This window comes from Solanum pennellii, chromosome 5, assembly GCF_001406875.1.
Source record: "Solanum pennellii chromosome 5, SPENNV200".
NCBI lineage: Eukaryota > Viridiplantae > Streptophyta > Magnoliopsida > Solanales > Solanaceae > Solanum > Solanum pennellii.
This window is the reverse complement of record NC_028641.1, coordinates 68,897,006-68,918,913: the sequence shown is the minus strand read 5'-3', so window position 1 is coordinate 68,918,913 and position 21,908 is coordinate 68,897,006. Positions and strand designations below refer to the sequence as shown.

The 21,908-nt window shown below is 33.9% G+C and overlaps 1 protein-coding gene across 2 annotated transcripts in view; it reads left to right on the top strand.

The window, feature by feature from the left end:
* The window catches only part of LOC107018510 (ATP-dependent helicase rhp16-like), a 39,228-nt gene extending 24,252 nt beyond the window's left edge, over window positions 1-14,976 (top strand). For both annotated transcript variants that reach the window (XM_027917313.1, XM_015219009.2), the window contains exons 2-16: window positions 800-857; window positions 9,604-10,355; window positions 10,628-10,750; window positions 10,839-10,912; window positions 11,140-11,200; window positions 11,300-11,446; window positions 11,533-11,618; window positions 11,905-11,974; window positions 12,766-12,891; window positions 13,401-13,619; window positions 13,789-13,893; window positions 13,986-14,138; window positions 14,360-14,448; window positions 14,519-14,599; window positions 14,720-14,976. In XM_027917313.1, coding sequence (XP_027773114.1) covers window positions 9,621-10,355; window positions 10,628-10,750; window positions 10,839-10,912; window positions 11,140-11,200; window positions 11,300-11,446; window positions 11,533-11,618; window positions 11,905-11,974; window positions 12,766-12,891; window positions 13,401-13,619; window positions 13,789-13,893; window positions 13,986-14,138; window positions 14,360-14,448; window positions 14,519-14,599; window positions 14,720-14,792 — 2,142 coding nt within the window. In that variant the 5' untranslated portion in view covers window positions 800-857; window positions 9,604-9,620 and the 3' untranslated portion in view covers window positions 14,793-14,976. The remainder of the gene's footprint in view (window positions 1-799; window positions 858-9,603; window positions 10,356-10,627; window positions 10,751-10,838; window positions 10,913-11,139; window positions 11,201-11,299; window positions 11,447-11,532; window positions 11,619-11,904; window positions 11,975-12,765; window positions 12,892-13,400; window positions 13,620-13,788; window positions 13,894-13,985; window positions 14,139-14,359; window positions 14,449-14,518; window positions 14,600-14,719) is intronic.
* Window positions 14,977-21,908: the final 6,932 nt, after the last annotated feature.

Sequence of the window (21,908 nt, the reverse complement as noted above, 5' to 3'; positions counted from 1 at the left end):
AAGTTAGCCCTCACAAATGTATGCAAATGAACTAAGTATTCTTAAGGGTGTACTACTTAGGGTAGGTGGTGGAATGGGACGCTACTTATCCATTCTACATGTAGACATTTGAAGGGAGTCTTGGTGTGTCCTTATATGAAATGTATGAATTGGTTTATATGATGTAAATGAAAGTAATGTGACTCAATGTTTAATGTCAAGGAAGCATGTTGATGTTATGACTTGTATGACAAAAGCCTAATATGTGATTAATGTGATGTGTCTATTCTAAGGTTATCCCTAAGGAGCAGTAAGTGGAAGTGGTAGTATAAAAATCTACTTTCACATTGCACTAAGTGTAAATTGGGGGTTTCCTTGGAGGATGGTTCTTATGTGAAGTCTTAAATCAATGTATGTTTCTCTAGTGTCTTTAGTATTGAATGCTGACTTGCTAAATGAAATGAAGTATGTTTTTCCTTGGTAGTCTTAAGGATCACTTGGATGTGTAGTGAAGAGATTTTATGGGCGATCTCTTCATGTCTTACCTAAGTGAGGCTTAGGATGACTTGGGACAATAAGAGTTATGTGCTAAGTGGGTTTAGTATAAGTATGTCTTTACGTGAGAAACATGGAAGTTCTATGTTATTTGTTAAATGATGGTGTATATTATGTTTGAAAGAGTTGTTTATGAAGGTTTTTATCAAAATAGCATGACTTGTATAGTTCAACGAAATTGTCCCTTTTTGCATGATTTCACAGATGACATACTTAGTACAATGTTTGTACTAACCCCATACTTTTCTATACTCTATAAGTATAGGTTGGAGGCAAGTTGAAGGTTAGAAGGAAAGCTTGGGAATCGACTCTCTCAAGACTAAGTACGTTCTCCTTTATTCGAGGGCATAGTCTATGTTTCTTTAATTCTTCTTTAAGACTCGTATTAGACTATCTATGTATTTCTTACAATGTAAAGGGTCGTGTACCTAAGATGTTTAAGGTGTATAGTTAAAATTGTCTTGTGACGACGAGACTTATTCCTTATTTTTTTATAAAAGGTGTTTCTTATTATTATATTCTTGTGAAAAGTTTTAATTCCGCTCTACTTTTCATACTTTATGTAATGAGTGATAGCTAAGAGGCTTGTGTAAGACCTCTGAGAGGTCAAGCACACTTTGTTCCGACCAAAGGGTTGCCCTAACTTCTAGGGTGCACTTGTGGGTTGTTACAATGGGTCATAGGTCGTATAGTGCAATCACACTTAGTATTACTACTTTAAGCATGATTAAAACAATACTAGTTGACTAAATTAACATAGATACAGTTCTAAGCATTCATATAGCATAAACAAATCCATCACAACTTCATAAAATTGGGGTGATTGGGAAGCACATGGGTTCATGGGGAATCTAGCATAAAATCACCATTAAACATCAAATTATTCATAAAATAAAGAAATTAACCCATAGAAATTCGTTTTAGAAAGAACCCATGGCTAGATTTTAAAACTCTTGCTTTAGAAGAATTACCCGATTTCAAAAAGTAGAGTTGGAGGGCTTCATGGAGAAAGAATTTTCATGAATGAAGGTTCTCATTCCTTAATAAACAAATACAACAATAATTCTCCATAATAATGCATTATTAATGACATGAATCCATAAACTAACTTCAGGTAAATACCTACTATTCATAACACATGTATAATCAACCAATTTCCAATCAATTTACGAGTTTAGAGGAAATCATGGGTTCTTGAAGAAATTCAATGTAAATCAACTCATAATCATCAATCAAGCCTTAATTTTATCAATATGATTTCTATGAAAATGTTTTATCAATGAACCCATGCTTAGATTATAAATTAGGGTTTTGATCTTTGAAAGACTTTGAAAACCTTTTTGTTTGGACTCCTTGAAAGAAAGATTGATCAAGAATGAAGGATCGCCATACCTATAGTAATAAACCTTAAAGAAAATTGACGAAGAAACTCTTTTGAAATCCCCAAATCCAAGCGTCCATGGTTTCTTCTTCTTCTACCTTGAGTTTAGAGGGAGAAAAATTGGAGGATGATGAACTTTTTGATTTGAAGTAAGTGTTTGTGAAAGTGATTTATGTTGAGGATAATTTAATATAAAATCTCGTATATAGTTATTTATAAATAATATAAAATATACCCACTTTCTAATTTAACTTATAAATAATATATACGAAAACGACTTTCTGCATATGGACTTAGCCAAAAAATCTAAGAAAATGTTTAAGGAAGCATTTAAGGTCCTTGAAGTGATCCACTAGCCTTGAACCCTCCATTAACTTATACTTAGCCAACTTTTGGACCTTTTTATATCTTTAATTATACATAAACTTATAAGGTTCATACGTTAGACTCTAGTTTAACCTATTCTTTTGCGAGTCGTTACAAAATAGTTTAATTATAGATGAGTTAGCACCAGAAATTGAAAAGAAAAATTCGTCACATATGTGAGTATAGAGGTGGGGCGGCAAGACACCATAGACATAGAACTACTGTTCAGTAATTCATGACCTAGCGCACAACTCCAGCAGTTTACCCCAAACATTGTCGAGTAGTTGCTGGGCTAGCGCGTAGCGCCACTAAACGCGCCAGGTCCTTTTATTTTACGTCCTTCATTCCATATGTGTTCTATCAAATTGTGTCTACATTATCTTCATAATATGAACTCTTAAAGTCTTCATTAATACTTGAGATATCCTACATGTCAAAGTCACATGTCTTAATTTGCATTTCAAGTTGAAGTAAAATTAAGATGAAAGTTCAAAGAGGCCTTTTCAGTCGAATGGAGAATTCTTTTGTAATCAACTAGACTTTCGAGCTAAGTCTTGAGAAAGTAAATATGAGAAATGAGAAGAGTTACATTCATGTTTGAGAAATAATAAAACGGAACTGAGTATTGCCATTTATAATATGTTTACATTTATTAGAGAGAAACTTTGATTTCTAAATGAGTTTATATGTTCAGAGACATTTCAGAGCATTACCTCTTTTAACGGGCTCTTTAAGCTCAGCTGGATCCATTATGCAAGGAAGAATAAAAATAGGCAGGGTATCTAGAAGAACATAAATTCCAAAGTCGTTTTCTATTTTGGGGAAACTCCGGAAAGATCTTTTGTAAACACTTTTGGGAGCTCATTGACTACTAGAATCGACTCAAGAGATGGGTTACAGAGATTGAATAGATAACCCAAACTATAATATAGAGATACCCCTTAGAAATCATATTTGTGGCCTTAAGGTAAGCAATGAATCAACCTATAGGTACTAATCTACTACCCTTTCATTCTGAGATTTGTTCGTTTGGAAACTGAAAATGAACAATCCTAATTGTACAATAGATTAGGCATAACATGAATTTAACCAATCCATGCCTAGAATAACATCAAAGTATACTATTTCTAACTCTACAAGATCTGCTAAGGTGACTTTCTAGAGATTAGATAGGGCAAGTTTTGTACACCCGTCTTGTTATAACTCTTCACTGACTGGAGTAGAGATTGAGAAGGGTCCTAAGAGAGTATCTGGACTAACACTGAAAAATTTTCTATTATATAAGAAGTTGGAAATGAAAGTATCCCCTGGATATAATAAAGCATAAACATCTATGTCAAAGACTCGTAACATACCAGTGACTACATCTAGAGAGTTCTTGATCCTGGCAATCCTGAAAAGCATACAACCTGTTTTGGCACTGAGCGCCACTTGTACCAGATAAGTTACCCGGCTGAGTCGGGCTTCATGTTTGTGCTGCTGAAGTTGTGGACTGGGATCTACTATTGTTGCCTCTTTGACCCTATTTAGAGGGACAATGTTTCAACTTGTGACCAGACTAACCATACCTAAAGCATTCTTCTTTCCTGCAAGGAACTTTTCCGGATGGTTCTTACCACATTTAAGACAAGTTGGGTAGGTTCTGATGTATGAAACACTCCCCTCAAACTTAGAGCCTGATCCCCTACCATTTTATGATTTCGAAACATAGAGGATTGAACACTGGCTGATGAAGATGTTCGAGCTGAAGACTTCTACTGCAACTGCAAGCAATTTCTGCCAACTAATTTTTGTTGAGAGCAATCACAAGTGCGTGTCCCACCCTTCTTATTCTCCTTATATTGTTCCCTAAGCTTATCACCCTCAACCTATTTAGCATAAGTCATGAGGCTAAAGATGTTCATATCTTCAAGTAACATGGCATTCCTACATTGTGTTGTCACAAGATCAGAGACCCCATACATGAACTTGTTCATTTGAGCCTTGGAATCAGCAAGCATGTGAGGACCATACTTGGAGAGTTGGGTGAAATTGAGTCCATATTCTTGGACCGTCATAGAACCCTGCCTCAAACTCATAAATTCATAAACTACTAAGCTTTTTCCTCCCTCAACTCTCTTGGTAAGAACCCGTCCAGAAAAGTCTCACTAAAGCATCCCCAAGTAATACGAGTTGTATCTTCACCCCTATTCTCTTTCCACTAAGTATACCAGATATGAGCTACATCCTTAAGTTGGTAAGATGCCAACTCATCTCTATCATTCCTAATTACCTGCATCACTCCAAAGATCTTCTTCACCTCATCAATGAAATTTTTGGGATCCTCATCAATTTGCAATCCTAAGAATTTAGGAGGATTCATCCTAACAAAATCACAAACTCCAGTTGCAGCTGACCCAATATTAGCATTTGCCGGAAGTGGAACTTGATAATTGTTCTATTTGGTCACACTTTGAGCCAACAACTAGATAAGGTTTTGAAATTCAGTATTCAAAACTTCATGATCTAGTATTGGAGGAGCTGTGTTTGCATTTCTAGCATTCACATTCCTTTCATATGCTCTACAAGGAGCAATGATGTGAAACAAAAATTGATGAGTCAAAGTGAGGAATTAGGTCATACCTTAAGCACAATTAAAGTTGCAAAGAATTGAAGTTCTTCCTAGAACACCTCGTAGTATCCTTCTCATTAGATGTGGTGTAGTTCATACCCATGAAAATGACTATACTTAGTGCGACATTTTAAACATCTTAGAACTCTTAAACTTAGTGCTCTGATACAAAATTTGTCAGGCCTCGAGGCTACGCTTGAATGAAAACACGGGTCCTAGGATCATGAGTAACCTCAAGCTAACTCTGCTGAAAAATCATAAGCATACTAAATCAAACTAAACAAATAAATATTGTATGGTAGCTAAATCATATGAAAATCCAAAATGATGGGGCATATCCATAAATTATCTGAATAAAATAAAACAGACAGTTTGAATACAAATTAAAAATGAAGCTCTAACACTAAGCTAAAACTATCTATGTGTGAAAATAACCTATAACTGACTAGAAGTGCTGGGACAAGCCCAACTAAATCTAGAAAACTCAACTAAAACTAAAAAAAGAAGATATTCATGTTACTAGTCCTCAAAGAATGAGAACTCACCAGTGATGCTGCTGAACTGAAGATCTAGAATTAACCTATGCGTGATCTAACTGTTGGGGGCCTGAACCTACATCAAGAAAAGATGTAGCGTAGAGTATGTGTCAGTACTTGAAATGTATTGAGCATACAGGATACAGTAAAGTTGAATAAAACATATAACTGAAACAAGCGATAAAAAAATTATATAATCTGAACATGGCTAAATTGAATATAATGAACAAGTTTATACAATGTTAAGACTAAAAATTAAGCTATACTCATAACATGGTCAATGCAATAAAGTCTAACTGAACTGTAAGTGAGCTACTAATAAACGACATTAAACCACATGAGCTAAATGTGGAGTCCGATGCATACGCCCCATCGAGAGGACAGAATATACCCTGCTAGAGGCATGTTGTCGTGAGCACTAAAATGTAATGCCCAACAGAGGGGACTTATCTTACGAGGCACGTAGTTCTGGGACTTGAGGGTCACTAACCCTAGTCCACACTGTATTAAGATTCTCCCGATTGAAAAAGTAATTGAAACCTTATGACTGAAATGTTGTAATACTGGATAGCTCAAAATATTGACATGCAAACTAAAAATGTAATATTAATATACTGAAAATATATACGCCTAATTTTGTATGCATTATTATCAGTATATTAATATTACATTTTTAGTTTGCATGTCAGTATTTTGAGCTATCCAGTATTACAACATTTGAATCATAAAGTTTTAGTTACTTTTTAAGTCATATACATACATACACACATACATACATACATATATATATATATATATATATATATATATATATATATATATATATATATATATCCTAGCATGTGTAATTCATGAACTAAAAGAACAACATAGCTAGGGTTCTGAGTTTATGCATTAACTAGGGAAAAACGATATTGAATTTAGGATCATACGGATCATTTGAACAACTAAAACCTAATAAACCTAACATTTAGGAAACCCTAAGTCTGGATAATATTAAGGGAATATATATTCTGACTGGAATCTAGGGACCTAATGAGTTAAAAGAACCCATAGTGAAATCTCACATACCAAGTGACAAATTCCATAAAAAAAAATTTAATTTCGGGACTAGAACTCATGAAACCTTGTTGCATTCTTGCACTAGGGTTCTTAACATCTTTTTTCTGTTATGCTATAATTTCTCTATGTTGTGAAGAATGATCTGTCTTAGGAAAGTTCTAGTTATGTTTCTAGGCTAAAAATTATCAAAACTAAGTAGTTTAGAGCTTAAACGACGTAGTTGAGGGGTTGTACACATAAGGAAAAGACCAAAAGACCCCTGACTTAACTATTGTCGGGGTCACTAATGAACATGACTGATGGATCGTCAAATGACAGTCCATGTTGGTCAACTGTCACTCACGAATGGGGCTGAATTTGGGGTGATGATCCATGGACCATGGTATGTGGCTCGACAATGAAATAAATTTTCTGGGGCTGAGCCTTGGAAGGGTTAGACAACAATCCCTATAGCACGGGCCGTGGGTTACCCTATGGTTCGTGGGTGGCTATCATGGGTTGCCCTTGCAACTTCTAGAAATCTGCATTGGGGTGATTTTATGAATATAGGGTCTTACAAATTGTGTCCTCAAGTGTATCTTCTAGGCTTATGAGGTTCAGTTCTGTTTAGTTTAGATGTACTTAGATTTTCTTTCGGTATACTCGTGTGCTTTCTTTCATATCTGTTTGGACATCTATTTGTGTGTAGATTGTATCTTTTTTTTATTGTCTTTACGTTTCTTGCTTTTTCGATCGTTGATGCCTACTGAGTACCTTTATTTTGGTACTCATGCTACACTCTACATCTATTTTGTATGCTGGTTTTAGTAACAACTATCTGTGGTGATTCTTTGTGTCATCTTCAGCAACTTTTGAGATTAGAGATGTGGGTCAGCACTTGGCACCTTCGATCAGCCTGTATCCTTATGTATTTATGTTATCCTGTATTTTTCTTTTGAAATGACTTTTTGTGGTCCACTTTTGTGATTGGTACTTCAATATTAGATAGCGCTACAACTTCTAGGTTTTTGGAGGAAATTATCTTCATGTATAAAGTTTTTGGTTTGCTTCCGCCTCTGTCTTATTTAATTGCTATAATTTTATTTCTATTGATGTTCTACCACTATACTATTAATTTTCATTCTGAGTTAGGGTTGACTTACGTGCTGGTGGGTTATAGTAGGTGTCCATAACTTGAGGAGTCGGTACGTGACAATCATAATAGTCAATTAACTGTGGAAGGGTATAATCGTAATCTAACTTTCAAATTATAAAACCTCCCAATTATAGAATATGTATGGTGGCTATTCTAATTGATTAGTTTAACTATATATTTCAATTCTGACAAACATGTGCATTTCAATATTGCAAGTGTTTTCCATTTTATTCCTAAAAACTTTTTTTAAAAATCATATATACAACCATAACATAAAACATATCAATGTGCAGCATGTTAGTCATAACTTTAAAAGCCTATTGATATGCCAATAGCATCATAGTCTTGTTATCTAATTCACAAAACTTGTAAATAGATTTGTTTTTTTAATCTTAAAACAAACATCAAATATAAGGTAAGTCCTTGCTTAAGGCTTAAGCACTCTCAACTTAAAAATTGGTCAACTGTTGATTACTAAAATCCAATATAAGTTAAGTGTGTCAAATCCTATATAATTTAAGTTTGTCAACTGCACATATAAATTGGTCTCCTCTCCCACAATCCTACTCATTGTCTCTCACCACACTGAGACTCTCTCTTTCTTCACAATTGTTTTTTTTTCCTGCAAATCTCCACTAGTAATTGTGTACAAAATGAGGATCCATTCTCATCCTTCCTCATCTTCAACCGAAGGTTCGCTTGAAAAGTCGTTCTTTTACTAATCTATTTTATTTTCCTGGTGTTTCTATTTGCGATCATGCAACTTGTTTATTTGATGTGAATTTGCATTTGTTTTGCTTGAATCTTACAGATTACGTGAGTAAAATGGAATTTTTAGGGTGTTTTGTTATGGTGGAATTTACAATTTTTTCATGTGTTTTTACAGTAAAAAAATAATTCTATATAAAAAAAGTATTATCGAATCATAAAAATCACTTCCGTGCCAAAAGTTCATTTAGCCTGCCCATAGTGGGATTATTTAGAAGTCAAATGAGTGACGTCCTTGGTTCAAATATTAAATGAAATTAGACTAAGTGCATTATTCCCAAATCTCGTGATAGAGTTTCTTGGTACTTGTATTGAATGGAGATAACATGTGCCGAGAGATAGTCAAGGCGCGCGCAACACCGGAGTACTGATAGAAAATCTTTGTATCTTACTATTTGTTTTTATTAAAGAATAAATGGGTTGATTGATTGAACATATATTATTAATGATAAGAGTCTCACATTATCCCTTTAATAGATGCATGGGAGCACCTTATATGACCATGGACACTCTTCCCTATCCTTAGCTAGGTTTAAGATGAATCGAACAAATATAAGATCAATCCAAATGGATTGATGGTTGAATTTACTCATCAAACACGAAGAAATTGAACAACAAATAAAGAGAACACTAAATACTAGAATAGAAAATATGAAGCTAAAAAAATGTTCTTGTATCGGGGACTAAACTTGTATAAATAGAAGGAAAAATGGGAAGATCATTCAATAAGGTTTGCGAGTATTATTAGAGAATATGATATTTCCTAATAGGAATATTGCGAGTTTGTTCCCATCCTTAGAAACAAGTGGGCCAATTTGTTATACTAAAATGTCCTTTTCGTTGTTGTTTTTGTGGGTGATGAAGTATTTCTTTGATATGGCATGTTTCATATCTATATCCACTATATATGTTGTAGATAAATGTAAATGATGTGGTTGCACTTAAATGTGGATTGTGAAATTAGGAGAACAAAGCTTCCAAATTAGGAGCTTTGATGAGGATGGAGTTATTTTTATATCCTGCCTTCAATTTTGTCCTTTTTAATTGTTGCAACTACAGTGACATTTAATTAGCATGTTGGGACTTTCTTTTTGCCGATATATGATAGTTACTGGCTAACCTAAAACAAAAGTTCATGCAGTCAGATATGGATGTGCATTGAATAGTACACACGGTTATTATGTGATTATTGGTTTAACCATCTATGCAGATGAAGCTGATAATTTGATGAATGAAGCCCAAGTAGGTGGATTTGTTGACACTGATTTAACTGCGGAAGCAGTTTGTCCCAATATAACAAAGGGTGAATGCAGTATTAAAATAAAAGAAGAGCAGGTAGAACAAGATGGTGTAATAAATGATGTAGGAAATGGTGGTGACCTTTTATTGATATGGCAAAAATGGGAAGAAGAGAACGATAGGTGGATGGAAGAAAACCATACACTTTATCTAGACTTCAATAGTCAGAATGAGTTTATGACTGAAACTGCTGAGCAGCCGTCTGATTTGATCATACCCTTGCTAAGGTATCAGAAAGAATGGTTGGCTTGGGCTTTGAAGCAAGAAGAATCTATAGTTAGAGGCGGTATTCTTGCAGATGATATGGGGATGGGGAAGACTGTTCAAGCCATAGCTCTTGTGCTAGCTAAACGTGGAATAGGGCAAGCAATTTCAGATTCCGGTTTGCTCTCACCTGCCCCCTGTATTCTTCCAGCAGTGAAAGGAACCCTTGTTATATGTCCAGTTGTTGCTGTAATTCAGTGGGTCAACGAGATTGAACGCTTCACTACAAAAGGAAGCAACACAATTTTTGTATATCATGGTGCCAACAGGGAGAAAAATATTGGCAGATTCGCGGAATATGATTTTGTTATCACTACCTACTCAACAGTGGAGACTGAGTACAGGAAAAATATCATGATTTTGCGCTCTATGAATTGGAATCGTATTATTTTGGATGAGGTGATCATTGCATTACTTGACCCACATATATGGTTTTTCTTGATATGTTTTACTTAAGCTGAAGGTCTACCTAAACAACCCTCTCTACCTTTACAAGGTAGGGGTAAGGTTGTATAAACATGACAAACCACTCTGCCATCATGGGTAGTTAGGGGTAATGTTGTATATGTTATTTTTTTACTGAGAAGTTTATTAAAAGTTCACATTTGTAAGTTTCATCGGACAAACCCTTTATCCACTATTTTCTAACGGACTGCACTTTTGTTGCTCAGGCCCATTGTGTGAAAAATATACGCAGCAACACTACAAGAGCTATTCTTTCGCTAGAATCTTCTTATAAGTGGGCCTTAAGTGGTACTCCCCTACAGAACCGTGTAGGAGAGTTGTACTCACTTGTATGTTTCTTGTTATTAATCTTCTTTTGGGGCTAACATAATTCACATATTCATTCTCTGATCTAAATACATCCTTACTTTTGGACAGGTCTGTTTCTTACAAATTACTCCTTACTCCTACTACTTCTGCGAAGATTGTGATTGCAGAGCTCTCGACAATAGGTAGACTTAAAAGTTTCTTTTTTATATTTGCGCCTAACTTGGTTAAATAGAGAAACATATAGCTGAGGATTTGTTTTCATTTTACTATGTTATATTTGTTCATTTTCACCCGAGATATAGTTGTTACTATTTCAATGACAGTTGAAATCTTTCTTCCTTGAGCATCTTTTTATTTTCACCTTTTTGAAATATCTTTTTTCTCCCTTTTGTGTTTGTGTTTATTTTAGCTCATTCGAGTGTCCACATTGCCACCACCAATCTTTTCGACACTTTTGCTGGTGGAATAGAGTAAGTTATCAAATTGCTATATTTATTTTGATGCATTTCATTAGTTGTGATAAATAATATTGTTGCTTCACGGTGATGTTGATACATCTTATGTTCTAGTATATTGCCTCACCCATACAATCTCAAGGGAATCATGGGTTTGGTAGAGATGCGATGATTCTGTTGAAACACAAAATTTTAAAAACCATAATGCTAAGACGTACTAAAAAGGGAAGGGCTGCTGATCTTGGACTTCCTCTAAAGATCGTAAGTTTTTTTTTCACATTAACATAATGCTTGAGTTATTAATTGTTTTCTCTCCTCTTTAGCATTTTACTTACTTTCTTATTTAGGTTACCTTGCGCAAAGATTGTTTCGATGTTAAGGAAGAAGACTATTACAGATCACTGTGGGATGAAAGTCGGGCACAATTCAATATGTATGTAATATAGTTTTGTCTATGATTATGAAACTCGATCCTTGCTTGTTTGAAATTAATCTTGGCCTATTTTTCCTCTCCTTTCGATACTCATGGTGCAATAAATGCCTTTTCATGGAATATGTTTCATCTAATTTCTATATGTTAAGTCATCCTGAAAGCATACAGACATTCCTTTCTTAGAAATTAATTTTACACGGGTTTTCATGGAAAATAATCAACACTAGGAGTGTACTATTCATTTTCTCATCACTATGTTGTTTCTTGCTGACGTATTTTGGCACAGATACATTCAAGCTGGTACGTTGATGAACAACTATGTTAACATTTTTAATCTACTCACACGCATGCGGCAGGTATTGATATCTTGCTTTCAACTGACTTGTTTTTTATAATGTATTGATTGCTTCTTGAATTTGGTATTCGCCGTGAATAAAATTCTTTGTAGTAGGTTCATTGTTAACCTTCAAAGTGTGGATCAGATCTAATGTAATTTTTTTCTTAACAAGAAATATTTCAGTTCTTCAACACCAATTGTGGTAAAATTATTAAATTGTGGAGATGAAATATTTAATGTTGTTAATGTTAGGTAGTGGAGCCTGATTAATATATATAACTTTCCTATTTATTCTCTATTTATTCTCTATAACCAAAAATACTCTGATTTATTAATATAAATATACCTCACCGCCGTGGAAGTTTACTCACGGGGTGTTGCCACGAAATATTGGGTTTTCTCTTTATCTCTCTAGATCTCTCATCTCTTTCTCTTGAAAGTTCTTGTGTTCTTCATTCATCTAGTGTGTGTGCGTGAATTCGATCCTAACAGTTAATTGGTTTAATCTTGCAATATTTTAGAACTCAGAGATAATAATTCCTTCAGTAATTTCTTGGCTTGCTTTTTCCTTATATATATCCTTCCTTGAGCCTAAAAAAAATTGTTCAGACTTCTTTTACTAAAGCAAGCAATTTGACTTTCTATGATCTATGTAATAACTAGGAAACGTTTTCTTATATTTGATTAATTTTCGATTCATTTGCTTTCCCTTTCTCACTTTGAAAGAAAGAAGAAATCCTTGCTTTGCCTCCTTTCTTCTTCGCTAATTGAAAGCTATACTCACACGTCTTATCTTTTATTTGACTACAGGCCGTCGATCATCCTTACCTTGTGGAATGCTCAAGTTCTGCTTTGGCTAGAAGTGGAAGAACAACTAATGTTGGCTATGCTGAACAAACATGTGGTTTATGTCATTATCCAGTAGAAGATCCAATCGTGAGTTGCATACTCTCCCACTTCCCTAAGAAAAGAAATAGAAAGTATAAAATAAATAAATAAGTTCACTCACGAAACTTGATACATCACTAAAATTGAATTTGATGGATTTCCTACTCACACTACATTTATATTTCATATATTATGTGATGGATATTTCATCTTAATGTGCACATAGTTTTCAACATTTACATCTAAGATGTCTTTCTAAAATTCTTTTCCAGCACCATAAGAAAGACCTCTCTTTTTCTTTTTACTAGAAATACTTTTTGAAATGCCTTTTAACACTATAACAACTTTAATTAAACTCGTAGAGTTGATGATTTCAATTCTCGTACCTCATCTATTGACAACCTAAGAAATATTCTATGAATTCATTACTATTATGTTGTCATTTGAAACTTAAACTGACTCTCCTATAAAATTCTATGAATTCATTACTATTATGTTGTCATTTGAAAATTAAAATGACTCTCCTATAAAATGTGCACCTCTTTTGACTATTGCAGGTTAATTCTTGCACACATGTCTTTTGCAAGTCATGTCTAATAAACTTTTCTGCAATTGTGGAACAACTTTCATGCCCTTCATGTTTTAAATCAATTACAGTGGATTTCACAGCAAATGATCAGAAAACTAAAGCAACAATCAAAGGATTTAGGTCCTCGAGTATATTGACCAGAATTTGCCTTGATAATTTTCAGACAAGCACAAAAATAGAAGCGTTGGTAAACAATTACTTTTCAATCAATAACTATATCTTATTTTACCTTAGCTTTATAGTTTGGTTTGGTTTAAAGTTTTGCTTACCATTTGAAAATGTTCCATCAAATACCACGCCCACTTAATTGAGTGGAAACTTATAAGCATTCTCATTGCTTGTTTCATTGGATCAAGAGAGAAGAAATAAGGTTCATGATTGAAAGAGAAGGTTCCGCAAAGGCAATAGTCTTCAGCCAATTCACATCATTTTTGGATCTGATACACTATTCTCTACAGAAGGTAAGACATGTATTCGTTATCCCCTTCACATCTACCCCTATTGTTTCAACCAGTAGTCATAACAAAAAACATTTCTTGTGTGCATTTGGCAGTCGGGGATTAATTGTGTTCAATTAGATGGATCCATGACTATCACTGCAAGAGATTCTGCAATTACAAGATTTACCAATGATCCAGATTGCATTATATTTCTTATGAGCTTGAAAGCCGGAGGTCTTTCCCTGAATCTTACAGTGGCATCACACGTAAGGATATCCTTTCCTCTATTTGTCAATAAATATTCTTCATTTCTTGAATCTATGTTGGATTCCTTCAGCTTTTCAGGTTAAAACTATTTTTTTGTTTGGGATGTTTTCACTTCATCTCGGTGAACCTAAAGAACAAATACATTTTGAACTAATAATATATCGTTGAATGACCCAGACTACATTCCTTGACGTTTCATTCTCCTTTTGCACTTTGATAGGTTTTTTTGATGGATCCTTGGTGGAATGCTGCTGTGGAGAGGCAAGCTGAAGATAGAATCCATCGAATAGGGCAGTTTAAACCAACAAGGTGTGTGCGTGTATTTCTTCGACTAACTATACCAATAAAGATACATTATTCTTATTTTTATCATTTCTAGGATTGTGAGATTTGTGATTGAGAATACAATCGAGGAGAGGATCTTAGAGTTGCAAGAGAAGAAAAAACTACTTTTTGAAGGGTAATTTCCTCCAAGTTCATTGTGCTAGTTGCATGTGTGTTCTTTGAATTTTCCTCTTCTACTTTGACGTTCCCCCCTTCTCTCTCTGGTGTGCTGATTTCCAAATATTGATTTTTGTAGGACGGTCGGTGGTGCTTCAGAGGCATTGGAGAAATTAACAGAGGCAGACTTGAAGTTCTTGTTTGTAACCTAAATCAATTTTTGTTCAGTTACTGTGTCTTGGAGGTTCTGGATCTTTCGGACGAACAAGTTGCATTGCAATTAAATTTAAAGTTAGAGTTGACTTGACTAGCTCAGATATATATGATCTGAAAGTGTTGACATGCTTATATGATGAGTTTGGACTTGTCCGCAAATTTTGATTTAATTTCAACGAGTTTCGGATGAATTGTGAACATTTCGGGTGCTTTGTCTTTTGTTTATCATTAAAACGTGACGATCGACAGATCCATTTTTAATTATAGAGATCGAAAATTTATTCTGAGACTTCATCTCCTTGGGAATCCAAACATGAAATTGAGTTTCAATTAAATGAAGAGATCCATATTATTATTTAGGACTCATAGTAAAAATAAATCGTTGCATTTCAGAGGTCGTATAAGGATATTACGGCCGTTTTAGTGAAAACTAAATTGTTGGTTGCAAAAAGGTGTTGGGGCAGACTTTTTGGATACCGGATTTTTCTACTTTAATGACAAAAAATAACAAAAAAAGATTTTTTTTATGCCTGAACATTGTATTAGATATCAAACCATGTTTGCTTGAGGTAAAAGTTCAGTGATTTTTATCAGAGGAAATTGAGGAATTTCACTCCACATCTAGAAATTGTAATACTTTGATTTGGATGTAATAAAGACTCCATTTTTAAAATGAAAATTCTCATTTGAGGTACATTATACTATGGGTAAACCAATCTTTTTATCAAGTCTTTTATTTGTTGATTATTCCATCCTTCAGAATTGAGTAAGAACATGAAACTAAAAATTAATAGCCAAAATTAAGAAATCTATTTTTGAGAAATGAGTTCCTGCAGTATGGGTAATCTAAATTGTAATTAAAATCAGTTTTCCCTTTGGAGCTCGGGGTTAACTTATTTGGCCGGTGATAAAAGTATAGCAATATTAGTGTCTACAAATAGGTTTTACCATCTAAATAATGTATCAGACTAGATTGAGACTGTTCATATGCTCTATGAAAGGGCAAGGCCATGAATTGACTTTTCAGGCGTTTAAGGCAAATTGAAACTTTCTTTGATTCTTTCAGAGTGTTAGTGTATTAATTGACTATGTAAATGGGCAATGGATGATGGATGTCCTATATAAATGAGATGACGAGCATGTATGCTAGTATTGATTGTGTTATATGACTAGGTGAACTTGATTTGTAGTTGTAGCATTGGTAAAAATGATTGTGTTGTCACTAATATATAGGAAACGGTTGATATTTAAATATATCATATGAAATGATTATTTGATTATTTTATCATTGTCGTTCTTGCCTTGTTGATTGTTCTGAGGTTCTTTTGATTATCTATACCGAGGGTTTGAATCCAATATATGGATTGTTGTTTTTAATTGGCATTTATATTTCATGTATCAGATTGATATAGAGGAAATAAAAGGTTAAATTTTGGTAAAGGTTCAACTAGGATATTGATTTGTAAAGGATTATCGATATAGTATGTTGATCATAAAGGGCATTTCCTAGTATAGTAATGTCGTTCCCCCATGGGTCCTAGCTATCTACATTACGTAATTGAGTATATACATGTTCTCTAACAACTATTAGACATATGCAAATCATCTATTTCTCTTATATGGTAATGTTTTGATGTGAAAAGTGATAGAGTGTTTGTGAAAGTGACGTTATAATAGTCTGCATGACTTAGCAATTTACTTACTTTAACTTTTCTCCCAAGTGTAAAAAATTTGCCTAGTGTGTTCCAACAAAGTAGTAAGAACAGTAAGTAAAACATAATTTTTTACGTGAAAAACACCTGGCTTAAAAAGGTGTGATACATCACGACCTTTACCTCTACAAGATTTAACGTCAGCTTCACTATATCACTAAGGCTCAAGACAAAACAGATTACAAGCCTATGCAACCTATAGAATTACGAACAATAATTCCCTAACATCAACACAAACCTTCCAAGGTATGTGTACCCAAATATACGAGTTATCTCAACTTGAAGGAAACATTCCTAATTTAGTTTATAACACATTAAAGTAAAGATACATCAATAGTACTACTCGATGAAATCCTCCTAATATATAAACATTGTGATAGGACCTGATTCTTCAATGTGTTCATTCACCCTACTCATAGAACTTGTGAAGTCAATTTTCCAATTGCCCTTTAGCTCTAAAAGTGCACGAGTAATACAGATAACTTCACCTCTATTTGAGCACAATTCTTCATAGATTTATTATTCTCTTTGAACTCCCCAATCACTTGACTCCTTCTTTAATTCAAGATCCTTGCTTCTTTAGACTCTTTCCTTAAAACAAATTCATTTATTCTTTTTTGTTATAGTCGAATTCCAGCTCTTCAGTTCAACACTCATTTGAAAAGTTCTACTTCAAGTCAAATTACTTCTTCATTTTAAACTCCTTGCCTCTTTAAACTCCCTTCAAAGCAAACTCATTGATTCTTTCTGTTCAATTCACCACTTGTTTGTTTTCTTGTGTTTTATTACGAAATTAACATTATCCATTTCTTTATTTTTGCACTTGCTTTGAAAGTTTTTCCCAATTCATTTGTGACAATGCATGCACCTTTGCACAATTTTGTGTGACGTATTTCATCTTTCTTTATCAATCATCAAAACTTAAAAAAATCCCAATGAATTCTCCCTTTTTGATGATGAAAAATATATTATCTTTGTGCATTCAAAAAACTTTACTTGTGGACACTGAAGCATGAAATGAGTTAGTCATTGGGTTATAAACATTGCACAACTTTTATCTTCTCTCTTTTGGCATCATTGAAAATTTATGTCAACCCTATAACATACTAGCTAGAGATATTAGTTAAAGAATTCATGACCATTGAGGCTACTACCAAGACAGTAAGATAAGGACTTCATGCAACATAATTATGTAATATAAAAAGTAAAAACATGATTCATTAATAGAGAAATAGCTAATCATTCTATTAAGTTGTCAGATCATGTTTTATATAAGAACGAAGCCATACATAATAAAGAAAAAACATATTGAGCACTAATAACTTAAAACAAAACATTAAATAGGAGTAGAATAAAGCTAGAGGCACGAAGATTGAGAAGTGAAGAGAAGAATGGAACAAGTGGCAATAGTTGTGTTAACAGACAATCCGGCACATGATTTCAGCATTTCCAGCCCTTTGTTTATCGAGATGACTCTGTAGAGCTTTAATTACAGTCTGAAGCGCGTTTTTTTCTTATAAGCTGCTTGAGCAACCTCCACTTCAACAATCTTATTAGTGAATACATTCCTTCAGCCTTTTATTTGAGTATCAATTTTGTTGGTGTTTTTTTAAAAGCACGGGCCTGCTTAAAGTAATTGAAAATGTCTCTCAGGATTAAAATGACTTATAATAGCTTTCAATAAGCATTGAGGGGCTTTAAATATCCCACTTAAAATACATTATCTGCATAATTTAAAATTTAAACAACCTAAATTATCTCAACAGCATAAACCATCTAACTAAAATTCAAAATTCAAATTAATTCAAACTAAATATATTATTTTGCTAAAAGTTACTAGAGTAACTAAAACCAAACTTCAACACTCCTCCTTTGCTGTAGTTACTGTAATTGAAAAATAAAATGATCCTCCTAATTTTTTGCTTTGGTAGTTGATGTTGAACTTTTTTCATTGTTTTTGAACTTTCAAAATTTCTTCTTTTGTTTTTCTTCTTCTTGTGATTTGTTCTTCAATAACACATGAGGTGACATTGTCATCTGTAGACGTTTTTCTAAAATTGCTTTAATCTGAACAGAGAGAACTTGTAAGGGTTTTTCATCCATCACAATCTCACATATCATACACGTTTCAAAATATGGGTTTCTTCTCACAGACAAAATTTGATAGTTTTCGTCTGTAAAAATTGGTGGTGAATTCAAAGAGAGACTGTTGCTTGCCATTATTTTCGTTTTTGTTTATCTTCAGTCATATGCCTTAAGCAAGCAATATTTATGAATCAATATCGCTTGCTTCCTTTCAGCTGCACCTGCAAAACAACTTAAGGCTTACTCTTAGGAATTCAGATAAGCTTGGATCCTAGGTTACTCTTAGGAATCCAGATAAGCTTGGATCCTTTCTTATCATCAAAAGGGTGAATCAATTTTTCTTCTCACCCATCAAAACAACATGTTAGTGGACATGTTTCTGTAAACATGTATAAATATGTTTTCATTTTTCAATTTAGTATTTATTTTTTCAAAATTATTAGCAAGTAGACAGTTAGTAGTTGGATGACCAGTTTTACCCCAAATATCGTACAAATCTTCGAAGATAATAGTTTTTTATGGAATTCTAAGCCAGACTTCTCATTGTTCACCCTACCATTCAATTTTGACAATTCTAGTGGAATTAGTAAATCTATTAGCTTTTTAAAGGTCCATTTTCAACCTAGACACTGCTAGATTCAATTTTCTCACCTTTTCTTTGTCACAAAAAAATTAATTTTACAGTCCTTACAATCTGATTCAATCTTTTTTTGATCTTCACTCATAACTCCATTTCCTTTTTCAATAATGGACAGCATCAAAATTTCATATTTCAAGTTCTAATTGAGTGAATCAAGTTGATCAACCTCGTCTTTTAAGATACTATTTTTTCTATCAGTTTCGGTTTAGCCGTTTTTAAGATCAAAATTTAAGATTTCAAGTTTTGATTCAGTGAATCAAGTTGATCATCCTGGTCCTGTAAGGTGCATTTCTTTTTATCTGTTTCAGTTTTGCAGTTTTGAAGATCAATATAATCAAACTTTACACTTGCAAGAAAATGGAACAATTGATCTCTATTGGAAGTTCATCTTTTTGTTCTCCTCCTCCTCCTTTTTCTCCTTCTTCTGCCTCTTCCTCCTCCTTCTTCTCCCTCTTCCTTCTCCTCCTTCTCCTCCTTCTCTTTTTCCTCGTCCTCTTTCTCATTCTTCTCATTCTCTTTCTTCTCCTTCTCCTCCTCCTCCTTACTCTTATCCTTCTTCTCATCCTCCTCCTCCTCCTTCTCTTTCTCCTCCCTAATTCCTCCTTCCACTTCTCCTCCTCCTCCTCCTCTTCCTCCCCTTCTTCTCCTCCTACTTCTCCTCATTCTCCTTCTCTTTCTTCTTCTTCCCTTCTACACCTTGGACGTGGCCAACACTTAGAACCATTGTTGGTCTTCAAGCGAACCCTTCACATTGTTGACTGCTTAGAGAAAGACTTACTTAAACAAATAGGGAACTTTAAATTCATAATAAAACTGAATAATCTTATTTTAACCTTAACTCAATAAATGTCTTGAAATACTTGATAAAGTATAAGTAATAGTTTCAAGATCTCAACCAGAAGGGAACTTACTAAGAGACTCATCAACTCTAACTCTAACAAACCTCCAATGCTAGGATAAATGTCAGTACGAGACCCATGAAAACTCACTAATAAAAAGAAATAAATGTGAATTCCTACAGAAATCAAGGAGGAACACCAAAGATTATTTGGGAGATTCTTTAACATACAGTCATCACTATGAGTTATGTTATGATACACCGTCTCACCCACATTCCCGAAACTATCTTATGCCTTACTGAGTATAGAACACCTAAACTAAGTGGATCCACTAAGCTATGCTTTGAAGCAATTAGAAGTCGTCTAAAAAATATGCTCCTACACCCATGTTGGCTATATGATTTATGAATGATGTGAGTTGTCTGAACTCACCCCATATTATTGTTCAATACTACTCACAATAAATATATATACTCATGCTTAGGTAGAACTATTCTTTCTCTGTATTGAGATGATAACTCAACATAATTTTTTTAGAAAGGTAACTACTCTGAAATCTCCTAATCTCCTAAAATCTCTTTAGAAACCAAAGTTTCTCTATTCTCAATGTAAGAATATTACATTTGGGATACTTAGCTTAAGATTTTGTTGGTTAAAAATAACTCTCTATAATAAATCCATAAACTCTTGAATTTTCCTTTTAAAATCAATTTAGTTTTGAATTTGCATTAATACATATAATTAGGATTTGCAAGGATTTTAAAAAACTAAATGGATCCTATAGGAGTTAATACGAGGAAGGAAAACATTGACACAACTTAAAGAAGAACGTGTCAGATGAAACAAAGAAAAGAATCAACCAAACAATCCTTGGAGAACTGCTAGCCTGGGATGCCAGACCCTAAAAAACTGAAGTTAGGGCTTGTGGCGCTATTCGCACAGGGCGCCAGGCCTTGATATTAAGAGAAGACAAGCTAGATTTCAAGTGTTCTTTAAGGTTCAATTAAATTTCACCAAGAAACTTTGTTCGTTCTACGTATGCAAGACTTCTCATAGTGTCTGACTTGTTCTTCCTCACACCATACATCTCATTCATTCATGAATTCGTCCATGAAATCATTATATTAAGAGATTTTTGAGTAGTTCTTGATTATAGTTTCATTCTTTAATAATGGAAGTTTTGAGTATCTTGAGTATGAGTTGTGATTTTTTAAGGTACTGTATGAAATTTTGTATGTATTCATGTTGTATTTGAGAATAAATAAGAGTTAAGAAGAAATCACCCAGTTCTAGACGAGTTAAGACCCTAATTTTAGTAGAATAATTTGTTGGATTTTATGGGTAGGGGCATGGGGCGACGCTCTGCCATAGGGACAAGGCATGAATTTAGTAGTTCAGGCCCTAAGACGATGTGCCAATAGTGCGCCAAGGCCCAACTTCTGAAGTTCAGGCCCTAGGACGACGCGCCTCCGTGTGCCATGGTCACCTATTCCTTTTTCTTTTCTTATTTCTTTCCAAATGTGTTCCTTTGAATCGTGACTACCTTCCCTTATTTGTACTAGCTCCTAAAGAATCCATTAATCCTTGAGATATCCTACATTTCCTAACAACACGTCTTAATTACATTCCAAACTAAAATGAGTTTAAGAGAAAAATTTAAAAGCTTTTGTTGAGTTGATTTTGATTTCTTGAGTTCCTATTTTTTTTAAAATTATATTGCTAACTGTTGAGTTTCTATGTGTTACACATGGAGATTCGTGATTGATTTGTTCATGTCTATATTTCAGCATCAACCCTATGAGTTGAGTATTCTTGATATGAGTAGTATTGTTGAGT